Consider the following 20,200-nt stretch of genomic DNA (forward strand, 5'->3'; position numbering starts at 1 on the left):
TGATACTGCTGTGTTGATACTGCCATATTCCCACCAACAATAAGGAGATAAAAAGGAAAGATCACATTTCTCAAGTTCCACTGTGTCACTTCCTTCCAAAATCTGGTTTGATTTGAGCTTTTTCATGGTGGCCTGGTGGATCAATTTGGGTGCCAATGCAGCGGTAACACAGATGTCATGACATGTGGAATACTTCAAGTGTATCCAAGGGCTTGGCTGTCAAATCTTCAACTCACCCCCTCATCCCCTCTTCAATGTGACTTTCCCTGCCTCTACTGTAAATCATTTCTACAGTAACTCTCCCCAAACTTCTTTATTTTCAGCTCTTCTGTGCAGCAGAGTGGCTGCATTTGTTTTCTGTGTTCTCGGGCAGTTACCTCTACTTAGACGCTCACACTTTTGACACTCAGACACCCCACGCCCCACTCCAACATGGCGATGACAAGACTTTAGTGACAGAAAGCCCTTGTTAGACAAGACAGAAGCATCCTGCGTCTTTAACTCGTCCCAGATGCTCATTGAGAGTCTCTCCTCTTGGAAGACCATTCTTAAGCCTCGTAAAGGAACGTCCAGATGTGAGCCGAATCTTTCAACGTCTCGAGCATTCAGGATTTTCTATGAACACCTAAGGATGTTAGACAGTCAACTTAAAACAGTAATTTATTTGTTTCCTGTGAGCAAGTAAGCAGGTAATGTTCACTTGGTGCTGAAGTTAAGCAGTGGGGTTCCTTTTATCTCTATAAAAGCTGCTCATCAAAATCACGTTTTCCGTTCGGTCACTTGCAACTATAATTTTCCACTGACCTCCAACCCTGTGATATATTTACCAATGCTGCCACTTGAGGAGGCTCTATTAATTCCCCTCTGTGTGCTGTGTGAATAAATAGTACTCCTCTCCAGGTGATGCAGAAACTCTTAGAAAAACAAGAACGGAGTGACAAAAAGCTGCAAGGCAAACACCTGAATGTACCATAAATAGATAGAATAAAAGCCACTAGTCTATTCTCAGAGTGACAAAGCTCGACAACAATGCTACTCCATGAAGAGAGAACTAGGCTAACACTCTGTTCCTCCCCAAACTGTCAAACCCTTTCTTTCAAATTCCTCTGAAAACGTGCAACATTTGCAGCCAACTTTAAACCATCTGACTACAGGACCTGCAGCTAAAGCCACAAACTCATTTGCAGGAAGACTGAGCTTCAGCGGTGTCTACAGGAAGTGTGCGTATACTTGAGTCCTCTGATGACAGCCTAGGGCTATTTAACTCCTGCAGACTCTGAGCTGGTGAAAGAAGCCCAACAGTGAGAAGTTTTTCATAATGTATGCAAGGCGGGCTTGGCTCCTATTCAACATACATCTAAATATTCTAGGGAACTGGCTAGGGACCATAACATCATCTAGTAATATCGTGGGCAAGGACATAAAACGTGAGGAAAACAACTCTCAAGAAAATTTGATGACATCTTTATTAAAACAGTGAATAAAAATTGGCCCCAAATAAATATACTCAACACAAGAGCAACTTGATTAGGTATATAAAATATTTTTAAATAGACCTAATGATGTTTTAGATATTTTTAAGAAGGTTAAAATATACCAATCATGCACAAAATAAATCTGTTTTTTGTCAATTGAAACTGAAATATAAAAAATCTGATGTTTTTTCCCCCCAAAATATGCAGCAGCTATGATATTTTTACATATTTATTTTTCCATTACTAACTAGCTGTGAGTAAATGTTGTTAAATACTGCTGAGAAAACAATGAATTAACTACAAATAACTACATGAATGAATGAATGGAACCAGCACCCAGGCCTGAGAGCGAGATTGTCATAAAAGAATAACCGTGTTTGAGACTGAAGAGCAGACATCAGATGAAAGGTGGTCGATCAGAAAGATAAGATAAGCTTTATTGATCCCAGTGGGGATATTAAGTCAGTGCGACAGGAAATTAAAACAAGTTCAAGCTAAGAAAACTGAAATTCCCTGAGATATATTTTTCTATTTCTCATTTTGTGTTGGTATTGATGACAAGCCACGACAACAACAACAACAACAACAACAGGATCTTCAATCTCAGTAACACTCCTGCTGCAGCATCATTCTTTAAAATGTTAAAGAACAGCTTTAGCCCACAGCCTTACCTCTCACTGAGAAACAAGGTATCCAAATGGGATTTCACAGTTTTCTTTCACCATGATGTGTTTTGTTGGCAGCCAGTGAAAACTGTTAGAAAATACCACAAGGCAACCCCATGTGGCCACGCTATTGATTTAGCTATTTCTGTACAATCAAATACTAACAAGGGTGCAGTCCTGAAAGACTATACTTCAACAGACAACGTTACTGCTGCCTGAGGGTCATTTGTGAAATAACTTCTATGCCTACCTGTGCATTGTAAAACTTTGTCATATATTATGATGGCAACTTGGAAAATCCTTTTATATAAATAATGGCAAGTCAGCTTCATTTGTCGTTAATTACAGTTGGTTCCAAAGAGCTTTACAATGGCAGCATTACAAGAACAATAAATAAACATACCCTAACCCAAGACTGAGAATAATAAACACAAAAGTCGTTAAGGAAAAAAAAGAAGGAACCATGTGAAGAAAGACCAAAACAGGGGACCCCCTTTAAGCATTGCCATGATGTGATGGATAGTTTACAGTGAGAAAACAATTACTAAGTGTCAAAATGTATGTATTCTATTTTTTTGTATGAAATTATTATTTTCATAGGAAGTAATTTTTGCAACAATGATTATTTTTCCACCTTAGCTGTGAAGGTTAACACAATCCTTATGTTCAGAAAGAACAAGGCCAAATGTCAACATTTGGATTTGAAATTTTCAGCTAGACTGCAGCTGAGGCCAAGTAGAGCATGAGAAGAGGGACCATCTGAGTTTTATTATGCAGCATCGAACTTAGCCGGAGAGGGGAGAATGGGTGAAATAGATATATAGTAAAAACAAAAAGTATAAAAGGTACAGAATAATGATTTGTTTCCATGTGTTTCACTGAACCTGAAATATAGCCTGACACTGGAAACCAAACTGGAAATGCCAGACAGGCATAACCTTTGGAAACAATAATTGCATTTTAATTTATTAAGATAAAGTCAAGTGTAGAGTATAGCAACATTGGTCAGTCTTTAAAATGAATTTGGCCAATAACACAGTCCTTTTAAAATGCATATGGATTCATGCACTTTTGGTTATCACTTGCTCTCCATAACGCTGATCTATTGGAGCATCCAAATGTACAGATGGCAAGATCAGGGAGAGTTGCCAGCACTGCCCTTTGGTAGTTTGACTCTCATCACATTGCACGGATGAATAAGTCAAATAAGGCAAATCTGCCATCTCTTCTGTTTCACCTCAGGGGGCAGAAGGTTGCCGAAGTTGCATGGGGCTCATCCAGTTTTTGGGCACTAAACCTCCCTCAATAAAAACTCATCCCAGAGTGCTCAGTGCAGCACCAGTAAAGTATCTCCTAATCCCTAACATACATCTATCTGCAGGAAACCCCATATACTAACAATTCAGTTCTTCAGTTCTTACGAAGTATTATAGAATAAATATACAACTGTAAATGGTTGTAGAAATAGTGAAGACAATTAAAAAGAATTCGCAAAGATGGCAATGTTTATTAAAAACAACAACTAAGTATGTAAGATTATTGCTTATGTTATCTGACAGTGTTGTAACAACACAGTCTAATATGCTGACAATTCATTTAAAAATAGAACCGAGAAAGAAAAATGTGGTCTTGGGAGACATGCTGCCTTTAATACTGCCTTCTAATTGTGTTATTCAGATTTTTGAAAAACAAACTTCTTGGCTATGAAGTTCAACAGGAAACATCCATCCATACATCCATTCAGCACCTTTTTATATTAAAACGTATGGGAAGCAGCTGCAGGATGCCCAAGAGTTGGTCGCTGTAAAAAAAAAAAAAAAAATGGCTATTTGGGCTGAGAAGAAAAGCTGCTTTATAGAGAAGTGAATGATGTAGACTAACTTTTTTGTCAACCGGCAAATCAAAATGAAGCACAAGACCTTTTCAACACAACAACAACAAAGATAATGATTACATATTGTACCAGTAGAGAAACTGGTGATTTGATTATCCAAAGAGAAAAGCAAAGTGGTGACAACTGATACAACAAAGCAACTGAGCTGGAACAGGTGACCTAAAATGAATGAGCGAATCCATTGTTAAGAAAAAAATATGCACATTATGCAAGCTGCTTATTATTTCTCCTCAAAAGCTCTTTACCTCTCTACAACACAGACTAACGAATGATACAGTCATGCACTAAGGCAGGTAGATATTTCACAGGCCTCCACAGAGACACCCAGAGTTAAAGGAACCACCAGATGTGAAAGTGATTCGGGCCCAGAATCTGTCTGACTTGGAGAGAAATGTATTGTTCCATTTAATCCTCTACAATGGCCTCACTCCGACCTGATCATCATCATCACAACCCCATTTGTGCTAAGCAGGTAAACAATAAATAAATACAAATATCTCTATAATAAAACATAAATTTCAAATATTTTATGTAGCACATTCTCATGAGCTTCTCCTCTCAGTATAATGCAATACAACAGCAGCACAAATTACATCCTCCGAAATGACCATGAGGTTGAATTAGGGCTGGGCGATATGACAACATATATCGTCAAAGCGATATAAAAAGGTCTATAGTGTATATTTTTCTATATTGTTTCTATCGCAATGTCAAAATACTAGCAGCCGAACTTCGCTACGGCAATATTTACGCTATTTGGATGCGCTTTACGTTGTGATCCTTGCACTTTATGTTCATTTTACACTAAAGTTCTTAATAAAATGAGAAAATAATCATGGCTTTACCATGTGGTTGTTTTTATGTAAACAATCTATTTATTTAACTACCAGAAAACATGTTTTATGATATATTGTTATCGAGATATGAAATTACCTATTTGGGATGAAAGATTTTGGCCATATCACTCAGCCCTGAATTAACTCTTCTCTCACCTTTGGACAAAAACTGAACATATAAACTTCATGAAGGTAGGATGTATTTCATGGCTGTTGCATTTGACTGTATGAGTTTTAGCTAGCTGTACCTAATCAACTGGAAACTGAGTGTATAATATACACATATACATATATAGGTAGGCTGATGGCAGTCATGTTATAATAAGGACAGAATTAAACTAACTCCAGTCTTCTGGTGCTGGTGCTTCCTGTTAGAAACACAGCCAGCATGACAGTGACATTTGTATTCGCTTTACTTGGTGTGTACACTTTGGCAAAGCTTAATCTTTCAAAAGAAAATACACTTTTATTCAATTGAGGAAAGCACAAGTAGTTCAGAATGCACAAAGAAGAAAGCAATAAAAGAGAATACAAAAAGAGAGAACATGAAATACACATATATCAGACAGATGAGACAGAGAGAGGAAAAATAACTGGATGAGCTCAGTGATGAGATAAGGTGTGAGGGATCGATCTGTAGGAGACACAGTAGTAGAAAACATTACTTACAGTGTACAGTTCATTTGTCACCTTCACCAGCTCCTCGTGCATCTGGATCCCAATGTCCTTGCTCTACAACACAGCAAGCAGAAAGAACAGGGGTGAGACAACAAATAATGTTTCAGCCTTTAGCTGTGACCTGTTGGAACAAGCCCAGTTGGTTATGCCGACACTATGCCTTTGGCGAGTTATAGTGAAGTATGTTGACAACTATTGGATATAAATCCTAATGACTTTGGTGATTATCTGACTTCTCAATAGTGCCACCGTCAGATCAGAATTTCAACTCAATTTTCAACTTTCAACATTCATTTCAACAACTGAAATGAATGACTGACACTTACTGTAAATGCTCACCAAAAGATAAACCCTGTCTATTTAGGCTTTCTTCTTCCACAGCCACAGATGTCTTGACTGTGAATATTTGTTTTTATTTGTCATAAATGTTCTATTACTAAGTCAGAATTTCAAATGTTATTGTCTCAACCAAAAGCACACCACTTCTTCCATCTCATCGGCTCTTCCTTCCAGTCAAGCATGAAACAGGCTGCATAAGGAAATAGTGAGGAATGAGAAATGAAAATATGGAGGACACTGCTCTCAAAAATAAAATAACTGTAATACTGAGGCTCACAAATCTATGGTACAATGTACAAGCAATCATTGTTGGGCTTTAAATTTCTTAGTCGTACATTTACTTGACAAACTTACTGTCTCTCTCTGCTGTTGATTAGCAAAGGCATGATGTCTGTCAGCCACATGTGCATTTAACTTCCTGTGAATATTGCACATTACATCACACCTCATATTTAGACTTTTGCAGTGTGTGCATGTGTGAAGTGCGTCAAGGAGTGAAAACAATGTGTGATATCTTCTGTGCTCTACAAAGAAATAAAAACTAATAATGCATCAAGAGGAACAACTAGCACAAACAGTAAGGACATTTGTGTAGATTATTTCTCTGTGGTAACAATGCTTTTTGGCAATAAATCGTATACCGTTGGAAAGCCTGTTTAGTTCCCTTTCAAATGGTGCCCCATTTGTAAGGAACATGCATTTTTGGGATGAGCAGCAGCGCTGAGTATGTGGGTTGCGCCCATGAGAAATTGCCAAATCTTCTCTGCCATTGACTCATTTGATGTTTGGTGGATTAGATGATTGAAGTTTGAAGAAACAAGACATATTGGCAATTTAACAATTTATTCATTTCACAAACAGGAGCCTCAGTAGCGTGTGGAAGAACCATACAAAGCCACAACAGCCTGGCACCTCCTCCTCATGCTGGTCACCAGCCTGGTCCCACACTGCTGTGGGATGGCATCCCATTCTTCAACCAGCATTTGTCGCAAGTCAGCCAATGTGGTTGTGTTGGTCACTCTGGCACGAACAGCATGCCCAAGCTGATCCCACAAGTGTTCAATGGGGTTGAGGTCAGGAGTGCTGGCAGGCCATTCCATCCTCTCCACTCCCACATTTTGGAGGTAGTCTCTGATAAACCCTGCCCTGTGGGGGCGAGCGTCGTCATCTTGGAGGATAGAGTTTGGTCCCAGACTGTGGAGATATGAGATTGCCACTGGTTGCAGAATCTCATCTCTAAAGTGTCAATAGCAACAGCAAAATAACCTGTTTGGCAATGGCATAGAAGATTTGGCAAATTGTTCATGGGCGCAAACCACATACTCAGTGCTGCTGCTCATCCCACAAATGCATGTTCCTTACAAATGGGGCACCATTTGAAATGAAACTAAACAGGCTTTCCAACGGTATAAGATTTATTGACAAAAAGCATTGTTACCACAGAGAAATAATCTGCCAAACACAAATTTCCTTACTTTTTGTGCTAAGTTTATTTCCTGCGTCATATCTCATTTTAATAGTGAAAAGATCGCTTAAGCCATAATTTCTTCCTGCTACCATTACCAATTAATATGTTTTGTTTGGAAGAAACTGACAGAGGTTCAGCAAACACCTAATAAAGCCGCACAGTTCATTCTACTCCCTAAAATGTGACTATAATTAGTCGTCTATTACGTTAATATTTGTTTTTAATTTGTCCTTAAAGGTCCGATATCATGCTCATTTTCAGGTTCATACTTGTATTTTTGGTTTCTACTTGAACATGTTTACATGCTTTAAAAATAATGTATGTAACGCTTTATGTTAATAGTGTATAGTATGTTTTGTAAAAACCTTAAGTGAATATCCACTAAATCAAATTTACCAAAACAAACTAAAACAGAGAACCAAGTGTTGTGATGTAAAACAAACAAAACAAAAGTCAGATCTTAAAGGTCTTTACAGGTGATGGACGGGAAAGGAAGAACTCAGTTGAAAGTGAAAGGTTTGACTAAATTAAGGCCATGTTCATGATTGAAACAATGCCACTTGTCAGTTAGAGATTGATGCATGCAGCTAATTAGGTTAGATAGGTGGGCTGTTGGTATGCCGCTAACAATAGCTGATGGCTCGCATGCTGCATATTAAAGTGTGCAGTGTGTCATGTGTTTTTAAATATGGCAATAAGGCGGTTCTTTTACAGTAAGTGCGTCAAAAGCTGACTAATTCTGGTGCACCCGAAACAGTGTATCATATTGACCCATCGAGATGCATAATGGTCATCTCATATATGAATCATGAGTATAATTTTCTGTCAGATCAATAACACCCCATATTTGTCCACACCCTGCTCTGCTATCTGTGCTTGAACTTGCTACTGGTGAGTCAGAAACTTAACTAATCATCAAACTGGGAAAACCTCATCAAACAAAATCTTGCTCCAACAGTTCTTTAATAAATTAGATTATGAAATTTACCCAGAAGAGTAATAACATTAGTAATACAGGAGGGATTTTATCTTTTTATTTTGTTTGTATCTGGAGTGCAGGCATTAAGTCCTATTCAAATGCACTGCGCTGGACTGAATGTGATAAATGGGGAATGTCCTCAGAGGGCTTCAGCAGCTGGTGAACGGCATCTGTATGCATCAGTTGCTCTGAAGTGAGACAGACTGCAGCCTGTACCGCAGAGGCTCAGGAAGAGCAGAAGGGTTCAACCAGCGAGTAAACCACTGTGATGCAACATACTGTAAGAGCTGTGGCAGGTCGTATTGTAACAGCCCTTATAGAAACGCATGTTAGTATACATGGACTGGTTGTAATTTATGTATTAATATATTCTCTTTGCAATTAATTTATATTGAGAGTGGAAAGAGAAACCGTGCCGTCTGTACATTCACATTTGCCACTCCTGTAGTAATGGTATTATTTGAGACTGGAGGAGAATAGAATACCATCTATACATGTATGGTATCATAACATATTGATCTTCACATCACAAATAAATACAATATATCATTTCTGTAATATGATACAAAATGATACATTCCCACTATAGGTCACAGTTTGTCATTTATATACTAAACAAGCCCTTGATCAAGTTTTTGTCAACAGCCTTTTGCCCTTGATCACCTTGTCATATCCAAAGCTCTTTTACTCATTTCTGTTTAACATTTTCAATTTTCTGCAGAGCTCCATGACGTTTTGATGCATTATTTATTCCCCTACCAATATGTCTGTCAGCAGCAGAGCCATCCATTCATTCTTTTAAATATAGAAAAAGCTACCTGAGGGCACCTGACTTCAAAAGGAGTGTTTCTCCTTTTTCAGATCTGGCATAGTTTCTGACAAACACTGCACTGTCATCCACACAAGTACACACACACACACACACACACACACACACACACACACACACACACACACACACACACACACACACACACACACACACACACACACACACACACAGACACAGGCACATGTCCACACACACACACAAACACACACACACACACACACACACACACACACACACACACACACACACACACACAGAGTAATATCTGAATGGAGCCTAGTAAGCAGAGTGCAGCTCACATAAAGGAGGGCCTGCAATGTGAAAACAGGGTTCTGATGTTTGGATAAGACCTCAGTCATCTCTGCTATGTGCTGACAGTGAGCCAGATGTTGCTCACACTTGTAGGGGCTGCAGGGTGTTGGACGAGGGGTTTCTTAGCTTCACTTTTCCCATGCTGTTTTGCCAGACAGATCTCATACACTTTCTACTCTGCGCTGAGACAGAGCTCATAGCAACCAGAATTTTTTGGGCTTCCATCAGTTTGTATGCTTAAGCCAAACTGAAGCCAAAAAGTAGAGAAGTAGCTTTCATTTTAGCGGTTGCAAATTCATACCTTGGAAGTTCAACGTTATAGCAACACCAAGGCATTACAACGAGGCCCAAAGTTTACAATAACAGAGAGATGAAAACACTTTCATCAGCAAATTGCTTGGTATTTGTATTGTCCTTCTAACTCTGAAATTGTGTGTACTGTGGTGATAAGAAGGTAGCATTAAACAAAGATGATAGTCTCACTGACCTTCTTAAACAGGCGGATGATGTCCTCGCTGATCTGGGCCAAGCGGGCGATGACATTGTTGGTGTAGAGGTCGCTGAGGGTGGCATGGTCACGGCTCTCTCGCCTTGTCTGGTTCAGAACCAGGTACCAGCAGTTTACTGAGGACAGCAGGTGCTGGTCTTTTCTAATAAAAAAAACAAAACAAAAAACAGGACAAATACAGGATTGTTACAATACGGCCGGATGGTAGTGAATTTAAATAGTCATTTGCATAATCAAAGTTTAAACAGAACTAAGAGTCAACAGCCACGCTAACAACTCTGTGAGGCTGTACTTAGGCACAGCAGTGCTTTGACCGAAATGCTATCAGCATGCTAACATGCTCACAATGACAATGCTAGGATTCTGATGTGTAGTATGTTGTAATGTTAACCATGTTTACTATGTTAGAATAGTGAGTTAGCATGCACACAGCTGAGGCTGATGGGAATGTCATTCATTTTGCATGTACTGGAGAAAGTCAAGTTTTGAATTTGTGGTGGTGTTGATGAAATGTTAAGAAACCAGCACCAAAGTTATTACAATTCTTCCTGTGGGGTGATGAATGGCTGTACCAAAATTCCTGATAATCCATCCAATAGTTGTTGACATTCACTAAAAAACTGAAGGAAAAAAAAACAAGATCTTCTGGGGACCATGAATGCCTATACAAACTATCATGGTAATCCATTTAATAGTCGTTGAGATATTTCAGTCTAGACCAAAATGGTGAATTTGACAGTTTAAAAAACATTTACAAGGTTGATAATCAGAAAAACTCTAAATTAAGGAATAAGAAGGTCTGGAAGTGGCCAGGTATATTCATGTTCAGGGTTAAAGCCTTGAAGAGAGAAACAGACAAAGGACACAAGATCTCTTTTACCCATGAATGTCTGTACAGGATTTCATGGTTGTTGAGATATTTCAGTCTAGACCAAAGTGGTGGGCCGACTGTCCGCCTACCTAACGTTGCCATCCCTAGAGCCATGCTGCTAAAAATATACGGAATGATTTATTTTCCAATACTTAAATGGCTATTGGAAGAATAGTAATAATAAGTGAGTCCAAAACAGGACTAAATAATGCACTATGGTGTTTTATATGCAGTCATAATATTTTTGGCTAAAGATAAAAGCATTTGAAGTTATTGGAAACAATATAGCTACAAATATGATCTGCTGAAAGAAGACACCGTGTTGGGATAGGAAAGAAAGAAGGAAACATTGTGGCATAAATACCAAAAGGTTTCCTCTGAGCTTTTCTTTTCTGGTGTATGTCTTTCAGCACACTCCAAACAATGCTTCGTTCTAGTAAGGCATCAACTTGTTGTAGATGTATAAGGCTGCTGACCATAATGATCTAGAGAGTCATGGGCCCTGATTGCTGCATAATCAGTTTAAATGGTCTCCGCCTCTGGTGATTTCAAATAGAAAAGACCAAGGCACATAGCCATCGAACCAGATACACACAAACACAATCCCTTCAAACCCATACCTTGTCTGGATACTATCTAATCAATCATCCAACCCAGAGGAGGAGACAAAGAGAGCGAGAGAGGGGGAAATGAGAGCAAAGGAGGGAGAGAGGCAGAGCGGTGTGGGGGATAGGGTTTCACTATGGCACAGAAAAAAGAAATGAGCAGCACCAACATCAAAGAGCCCTCCTTCAGAGAGCTTCCATAATGCTAATCACATCTAATGAAGTTGATATCTGTCTACTCCAGAGTGCTTCTCCGATTATTCCTTTACTTAACTCTGCCCCTAAACACACTTACACCAAGCTGACAGGACACAAACATCAGCACATTGTTCTCATGACGTCAGTGCCGTGCAGAAAAAAGGCTGTCAAAAACTTCATCTGTCCACTTATTACTGGGTCTGCATCGTTAGTCAACGTTAGATTGAGAATGGTGTCCTGAGACGCACTTTGTCTCAAAAGTGAGTCAATTAATTTGCTATTACAGAAACGTAACGGTAATTTGAAAGAGCAGAGAACATCCAAGCATAAATTCACACCACATTTCAGTCTTGCAATCAAGAGGTAATAATAAAATGATTAAATTGAACATTAATTTGCCGTATCAAAATGAGTTGAACCCGACTGACAGACTACTCAAAAGGATGGTTGGGTTTAGGTTTTACTAACAATAGCGGCCCTGATGTAGAGCATATTCTCTGTCGCTCCTCTGGGATGGCCTATTTCTACTGTCTCATCATCCCTCATTTTGTACCAGTTCTGCTTGACTGACCTATCTGCCTGTAAGGGACGCAGCTCCTCTGTGTATAATTGCAGTTGAGAGGTTTAGGAAGCAAGCGCCATACTCTCCACTAATCCCTAAAAGTGATCAGAGATGCTTCATCACATCCCTAAGCACAACCGGGCTCCCATTTTAGTCCCTTCTTTAGCATCTTCAGCTTTCCGCTCAAACACTTTTCAGGTAAATCCTTGGCCTTTTTCTGATGGTTAAACGTGCTTGTGGACCTGTAGTCCCAAATGTAACACTGTTGCTAAATCTGCTGCTTAAATTACTCTTTCCTTTTAGATTATGAGGTGTTTTACTTGACTAGAGTACCAGGATATTTATTTTTATGCCACAGCGATAATATTGGAATTTAATATACAATTTTGGAACATAAAGGCCTTAAAAGTATTTGTTCACCAGCAATTTATAGGTAAAAAAAAAGAATTATGTTCACAATGCATCCAACAGAACTAAGAATCAGAATCAGAATCAGAAAAGCTTTATTGCCAAGTATGTTTACACACACAAGGGATGTGTCGTGGTATCGTAGGTGCAAGTCACATTAAAGCATTAAAGCAACATGCACAAACACACCGAGTCGCCATATTCGGCACCATCTCAGAGTCTATAGACATGCTAGCACCTCTGTTAGGTTAGCGGTGCTTTGAGCTAAATGCCAATATGAAGAATGCTAACATGCTCACAATAACAATGCTAACATGCTGATGTTTAGCAGGTTTAATATTTATCATGTGTATCATCTTAGTGTTAGCATGCTGACATTTGCTGATTAGCATAGCTGAGGGTGATGGGAATGTAATAGTTTAGACCAGCAAACACCGGTTTTTGGTCATAAACCAAAGTAGCAGACCAATTAAAATGGTAAAAAAAAAATTATGAATTAAATGAAAAGTCAGGAGGATGGCCAAAATTATCAAAATTTAAGGATGGAAAGGAAGGAAATAAACAAGGATGATAATTAAGGGAAAAAGGAATAAGAATGTCTAAAAAGGTCTAAAAGTGACCATATATATATATATATACACAATTTTAATGCTCAGGGTTAAAGCCTCGAAGAGTGAAACAGACAAAGGACACAAGATCGCTTTTCCCCAGTTGCTGTTTTCATTTTACAGGAATTAGAGTCAGAAGGTTGGTAATTAGGCCTGTGTAGCAGCAGCATCTCTGGGAGCATTTTAACACAGTAATAAATGTAGCTCCTCGACTTGTTTTATGGGAAAGAGACACTACCTTTTCTATACCGGCTCTTATACAGAAGCCTATCCATCACAAAGGATCGACTTCAGCATGCAGCAAAACTCATTCATCTCTACTCTGTACCTACTTCTCCTCGCTGATTTCCCGTGAAAAGGCTGAGTATCAGTCGAGAGCATGCGGTTCAATTAATCTAGAGGGCTTCAAAAGGGTTGGTTTTGGATGGCTCAATGCCCTCTGTATTTATTCACAGGATATCATTAACATGCAGAAGGCAAGCAATGAGCTCTGAGAGTCTCTAGAGAAGGCAGAAGGAAGAGGAGGAGAGACGAGGGCAGCTTTATGGCATCCTATTACATCTGTCTCATCCTGAAAAGCACTGCCTGGCTGTCTCCATGGTTTTTACAGGTTCTGCAGTGCATCACTGTCTCTCTGAGGCAGACACACACATGCCGTATAATCTGTGAATGCATTAAGTAGTGTGAAGAAGATCAGAAACAGAGACAGTTGGAGTGAATTCAGAAACAAAGAAAGAGTGTACTGTATGGTTGAAGAATATTGCAATAATCCTTTGATTCAAGGATTAATTGATGGCAAACTGTTTCCATAGTGTGCATACCCTGAATGAGTAAGCATTATATAGAACAGCGCATGTGCTTTAAGCATGGCTGTACTGGATGCCACCATCTAATCACCCAGGGCCTATGATGTGTCTGAGCCAGGATTTCCAGAAGGAAGTGTGTATTTATCAAACCAGGACTAGGCTCTGTGAAGGCCTTTAATCTCCTACACTAACCTCTCAAAACAGATGCTATACAATAAAGATCTTGCACATCATTTAGAATTTTTTTCGTTTTTTTGTGAGCAGACACACTGCCAACATTTAATAATGCACAGCTGCACAGACACAGGGGCCAGAGCAGAGTACAGTGCAGCGTCAATAAAGGGTTTGACAAGATCTGAAAAACAAACTACAAACCAGTTAATCTATTGATGTTGTACATACTGACTTCCAGCTGGACTTGTCAACCTGACAAAAGCAGGGAATGGACTGCTGTGTTCAAACAAACCAGGCCTAAAGAGATATAGTTGAACCTTTACCCTTTGCCCCTAGGAGCTCCTGAGAGCCGCCATGCTTCGACTACATAGTTACACAAAATGGGACTAAAACTATAGCTGTAGAATGCTGCCAATGCACAAAGCACCATTAAAGCATCTGGTACTATGCAGTAGACATCATTCATCATAATTATATCATAACAAAAGCATTGCATCACTCTTTATCATAGTGGCTCTTTAAAGACAACTGTGTTCTGGACACTTAAATGTTGTTAAAAGAAACACATTGATTCATTTTAAAGCTGGTGACCATGAAATGAACAGAGACATCACTTGAAAATTACCAAAAGCAGCTTCAAAACTAAAGTATGTATGTATGTATGTAGTGCAAAGATTTGGCGGTGTAAAGATACCAAGCAATATTCTCCTGTAGTTGCTCCCAAACCAATTGCCTGGATACACACACAAAGAGATTAACACACACACACACACACACACACACACACACACACACACACACAGTCTTATCTCTCCCAGACAGGTTATTCTCCATATCAATATTGCAAGAGCTGCCTTTTTAATGGTGCTATGTTACTTCTGAATATGTCTGTATGACAGACAGATGAAACCCATCCACTCTAATTTGATGGTGTACATTATAAATCCAATCCATGATATACCTTCAAAAAAGTCTGCTCCATAATTATAATCAAGTTAGCTGTTGTCTCTCAGGAACTGTGAAACAGTAAGATAAAGAAAGTGGTGCACTATCTGGCACAGCAACTGCAGTATAGGGCAGCTCAGTAACCCTTCGGTGTGTCTTTTCACTGTGACAAGTGAGGTAAAGTGGAAAAGCACAATGATCCTTGGTCGGGTTGCTGCCGTGCAGCTGTAGCTGCAGTATCTGTAAATCACTGTGGCATTCAGCTTGCTAATGAATCTGCACTGGGAGGGTTCAGCCAACAGACTAAAGGCTGTAATCCAGCACATATGGATGTCTGTCCTGGTCAAAATGACTCTATTTCACTGCTCTGTTTTGACAGCTCCTTGAAAACATAAAAGGTATAAGTAGGCACATGATACTAGGCTGCTTCTGAAGTACTTTTCTGCAGTACAATGCAGAGTTTACAGAGCACAACTTTTACTGCAATGAATGACAGTCACAGGCATGTTGACGGGGGTCGGGAAAAGGATAGTTCAGATTTGTTATATCACAGATGACATTTAGATGACAATTTCATAGATGAAAAATCAATTAAGTATGTTCACAAAATAAAGAGACTTCAAATGTTTTTTTCTGTGTTTTTGATGGAGTTTATGCATTGTTGGCCTTTTGTCAAGACACCGCACTGAGACACTTGTTGACTTCTGGCTTTTAAGTCTGCCATGATCTAGGCAGTGTAAAGTGTAATATTATTAGAACATGTGTCTGAGGATTAGGGGTTTATTTCCAACACCTGTCCCTTACTATGTGGATAGGATCAACTGTAGTCCAAAGGGTAAGCCACTGTGTCACAGAAGCAGCAGCAGCACAGTTCTGTCTACTATCAGCCAAGTCTTAGACGCCACAGTGATGCACACCTCCTATAACACATCTGGACTCAATTATCCAGTCAAATCTGCATTCACTTCACACACACACACTGCTCTCCTAAATACAATATGTGTACATATCTACACACTTCTACATGATTTTATTCGGTATTAAGAGTGTCAATAAGCCCAACTCAAATAAAATTACTTTTAATTTGCTGACAGTTATTTATCTTGTTTACCAATGAGGAACAGAAGGCACAATGAAACACACATGACAGTCATGTCCCCAAACTTTCAGTTTGTAAAAATAACTGTAATGCACTTGGTTGGCATGTATAAATGATACTTAATTCTGTTTTGATGATCTGTTTTTGTGGATCATATGATCAATTACCACCTTAGGAAAGCCATATTGTCCAAACTGTCAAATATGAGCAGAAAGGTACTGTGTGGATACACTATGCATGTGCATAATGTTACCATACCATCTATGCAAATGCAGCAGTTTGCATTACTGCCCAATTAAATGTATTAATTGTGTTGTCATTTACTGTATTTACTGAAAAACATACAGGGGTTTTGTTTTACATTACTGTAGTATTTACAGCATTTACTGTACAGGTACAGAACAATGTGTGAATAGAACTGTCTCCCAAATACTATCGAACAACGAAACACTCAGTATGGTTGCAAAAAAAAAAATCACTTAAGAAATATTACCTTCAAAGAAATTTCAATATCTAATACCAATTTAGAGAGAGTCTGTTATAGGGCTTTTTTTGTTATATCTTATCTCTTAAAACAGATTTATTCAGAGTAACATAATGTCTTTTTTTGATTAATTGCGTTAAGTGTAAAATTTAAATATGATTTGTATTTTCAAATGTTGTGTAATGTGAAGTAATGTCTGTGTGTATGGTGTGTAATGTGATGTCGTAAATTGTATTGTCACACAACAGACTGTAGGACCCCAGGAAGAATAGCGTTTAGCTTATGCTGAAGCTAATGGGGATCCAAAATATACAAACAAACAAACAAACTGTATTTTCTGTTAGTCCAAAAACAAAAAAAAGATTTCACACCTGAGCAGGAGCCTTGAATATCCATGTTTTGTTTTCATTTGAGCAGGCTATAAATAACATTTTGTCAAGCAGCAGACCAGTGAGCATTTCAGAGTTAGACAGACCTTTTCATACTACACATGATGACACAACACACATTTCAGGATTCCAAATATATACATTTAAGGAATGCTATCCTGCTGGTTCTATTTGCAGGAATCAGAGCTGGGGTTAGACTACATATATTTCGGGGTAGATTCATCTCTGAGATCTGCTGCCAGATCAAAGCTGGCTTTGTGTCATGTTTCCAGACTGAACTAAGCTTCCCTGCTTGCCCGAGGTGCTCGATTTAGGGAGCGGTAGCACTTAATTTCATGCCCTGCGTGAGTCATGTACCAATGTGTTGAGTGTGGTTTCTGTGCAGACGATCCCTCTTTTTTTCACCAGCATACATTTCAGTTTTTCAAGAGCTGCAAATCTAAATAGGTCAAGGCTCAGGTGAGCGGATTGTGATCGGATGACATTCAATGGTTTTTCTTATTCACTGTTTTCCCTCGCTAAGATCTATTCAGGCTTTTCTGTATTTCACCATGCTTAAGCTCTTCAACAGACTCAGTCTTTCCTTCATAAAATATTAAAATGTAAAATAATTCAATTCAGTAAAAAGGTAATAGGAAGTATTTTACTCTATAATTGCATTTGTATATCGTTTAAGTGTAGTTCTATAATTCTATAATATTGCATTATAATTTGGTACAATATACTGTAGATACTTTGAGCACCCATTTTAATCTATAACAGCTAATCCATTCTTGTTAGTCAATAACATTTCTATAATACGGTGATGTCTCTTTTGCTGTTAGCCCTCCAATTACAAAGGTTCAACTTGCAAACAATGAAGCAAACATGTATACTACCAATAACACTGCATGGTCCCGTACTAGTTTCACTAATAAGTTACTATCTTAAAATCATGATGTGTTTTTTCATTTAATAAACACATGTTTCTGCCTGATGTAGAGCTTAATGAGAGTCTGCCATGTAATGGACATCATTTAAAACATAATGAAGCATAAGGCTTAACTCAAAGCCTTCTTCTCAACGGACTTCAACTTCTTTAATGGACTGCATCCTCATCATCCTGCCAGAACCAGCTGACCTTTGAAGACGTCATAAAGAGCTTGACTGTAATAATAGATATTCGCCTTACAGTACATAATTATATTGGAGTAGTTTGTTGTATAGTTCTGCACTGTAATCAAACAAGGCACTGTGATTAGCAGCAGGGCTGGGTCTTACAGCCAGGTTATAAATAGTGAAGTGTTTAGAGGGGGATAAAGTCACTTGGCACATGGATGCCTGTGGTCTGGGTACACGTTAAAAGGAAAAGGGGACAGTAGCTTTACAAACATTGATGAACAAAAATCTGTTTAGTTACAGTAAACAATAAGAAAAGTAAACGTGAAAATGCTGCTGCTTTAAACAACAGCACACAAACAAGGCCGTAATTTCCGCTGACAATAACAGACATACAGTAGCCCCCTCGTTTTTCAAAATCCAATTCATCTCCCCATCATTTTTATTGTTTCAGCTAGATTTACTCACTTAAATCTCTCTAAACAATGTATTCTTAGTCAAGTTGTTAAAATTTGGTTTAGATAACGTTGATATGCTGCTGAGTCGCACTTCAATTACTAGTGTGCTAATAGCAATAAGCTTAATGAGCAACGTTGAGTCATTTTGGACTTTATTTTGCCCTGGGTTCTGAGAGAGAGCCTGCAGGCACTGCTCAGGGCTGAAAAAGTAGTGCAAATTCCTTTGCATACAATCTGTATTTTCACACTCAGTTTTCTCCTAACAAATGTGGCATAATTGAACATCAATCAAATATTAAGTATACAACAGTAAAGGTCAGTGATTCTTTACTGAAGATGCATATAGGAGAGGATGTAAATGAGCATTTCTGTTTTTTCAGGTGACTACATTCCTTTGGATAGATAAAGATACTTAACCAAAACCAATGCCCTCTCAAATGCACAAACACTGTACAGGCAACATTTAGCAGCAGCTAATGTTGCTGCATGGCAGAGAGGGAAACTCACTTAAACTGTTGGTGTTCCCTGGAGCTGCGGATCTTGGAGGAGAACCTCTCGGCCAGTTTATCTAAGCTGCGGGAGTATTCCAGTTCAATCTCTGCTTTGCGGCGGAAGAACTCCTGCAGGTCCTGCAGCAGCTGGATACGAGACTCAGACTGTTGCTCCAAGCATTTGAATTGCTCCACCAGCTGGTTACGGATCTCTGTCCATCAAAACACCAAACAAAAATGGTATGAGTCAACTGTTTATATTGCTGTCACAACAGCATACAAGGTCAAAAGTAATAGGTCATGATGATGTCAAGCATTATTATGAAGTGTATTACATTATTTGCCCTAGAAGGTATTTCTCAGGTATCAATTTTCCACACACTCATTCCAAGTTGAAGGATGGTTTCTGCATTGGCACTTACTGAGCCTGTGCAGGTTTTAGATGTTGATTGACTAAAGGAAGATGAAGCAGTTTGGGCAGGTTTTCCTTAAAATCTAATATGGTGACTCAACATGCACTAAAATGCTGTGTAATGACTTCTGTAGCAAATGCCAATCTTCAGACAAATGCTGCCTAACGATTAACTGACAGTAATAATTAATTTAAATAAAATCATATTTGTAGCACCTTTACGATTATTTAGTCATTTTTGATCAAGCTACCATGTAAGACAGGAAGTTTGTATATATAGTGAGCAATAATAATAATATTTAATGGGAAATATGTGAAGAGCTTGAGCTTGCCTTTCATTATCTGAGAAGCATTATAGCACAAAATGCAACATGTCACAGTCACATAGGAACACATTTCAACACAAGTTAAGCAGGGCTGCTAAACCAATCATCTACAATCTACAGTATATCACAATTTTGGTGTATGCAATTACTAATAATCAAATGCCGTTATTCTAAGCTATTTTATTACACTCCTATAGACCAGCAGCAACATAAAGCCTCTAGCTGTAAGTGAGAATGACCAGTGAGGATCCATGCCAAGCTGTAAAGTGACATGTGTGTG

At 38.7% G+C, this 20,200-nt stretch overlaps 1 protein-coding gene across 4 annotated transcripts in view; it reads right to left on the reverse strand.

Annotated features, from left to right (window-relative positions):
• srgap3 (SLIT-ROBO Rho GTPase activating protein 3) overlaps window positions 1-20,200 on the reverse strand; it is a 61,162-nt gene that overhangs the window by 26,174 nt on the left and 14,788 nt on the right. For all 4 annotated transcript variants that reach the window (XR_005638937.1, XR_005638938.1, XM_039797178.1 and 1 more), the window contains 3 exons: window positions 19,199-19,394; window positions 9,966-10,128; window positions 5,540-5,602 (listed from right to left, as the gene is read on the reverse strand). Coding sequence is in view for 2 of the 4 variants with exons in the window: in XM_039797178.1 (XP_039653112.1) it covers window positions 5,540-5,602; window positions 9,966-10,128; window positions 19,199-19,394 (422 nt within the window). In the remaining 2 variants the exon portion in view is untranslated. The remainder of the gene's footprint in view (window positions 1-5,539; window positions 5,603-9,965; window positions 10,129-19,198; window positions 19,395-20,200) is intronic.

Source organism: Perca fluviatilis, chromosome 4 (genome assembly GCF_010015445.1).
Source record: "Perca fluviatilis chromosome 4, GENO_Pfluv_1.0, whole genome shotgun sequence".
NCBI classification, from domain to species: Eukaryota; Metazoa; Chordata; class Actinopteri; order Perciformes; family Percidae; genus Perca; species Perca fluviatilis.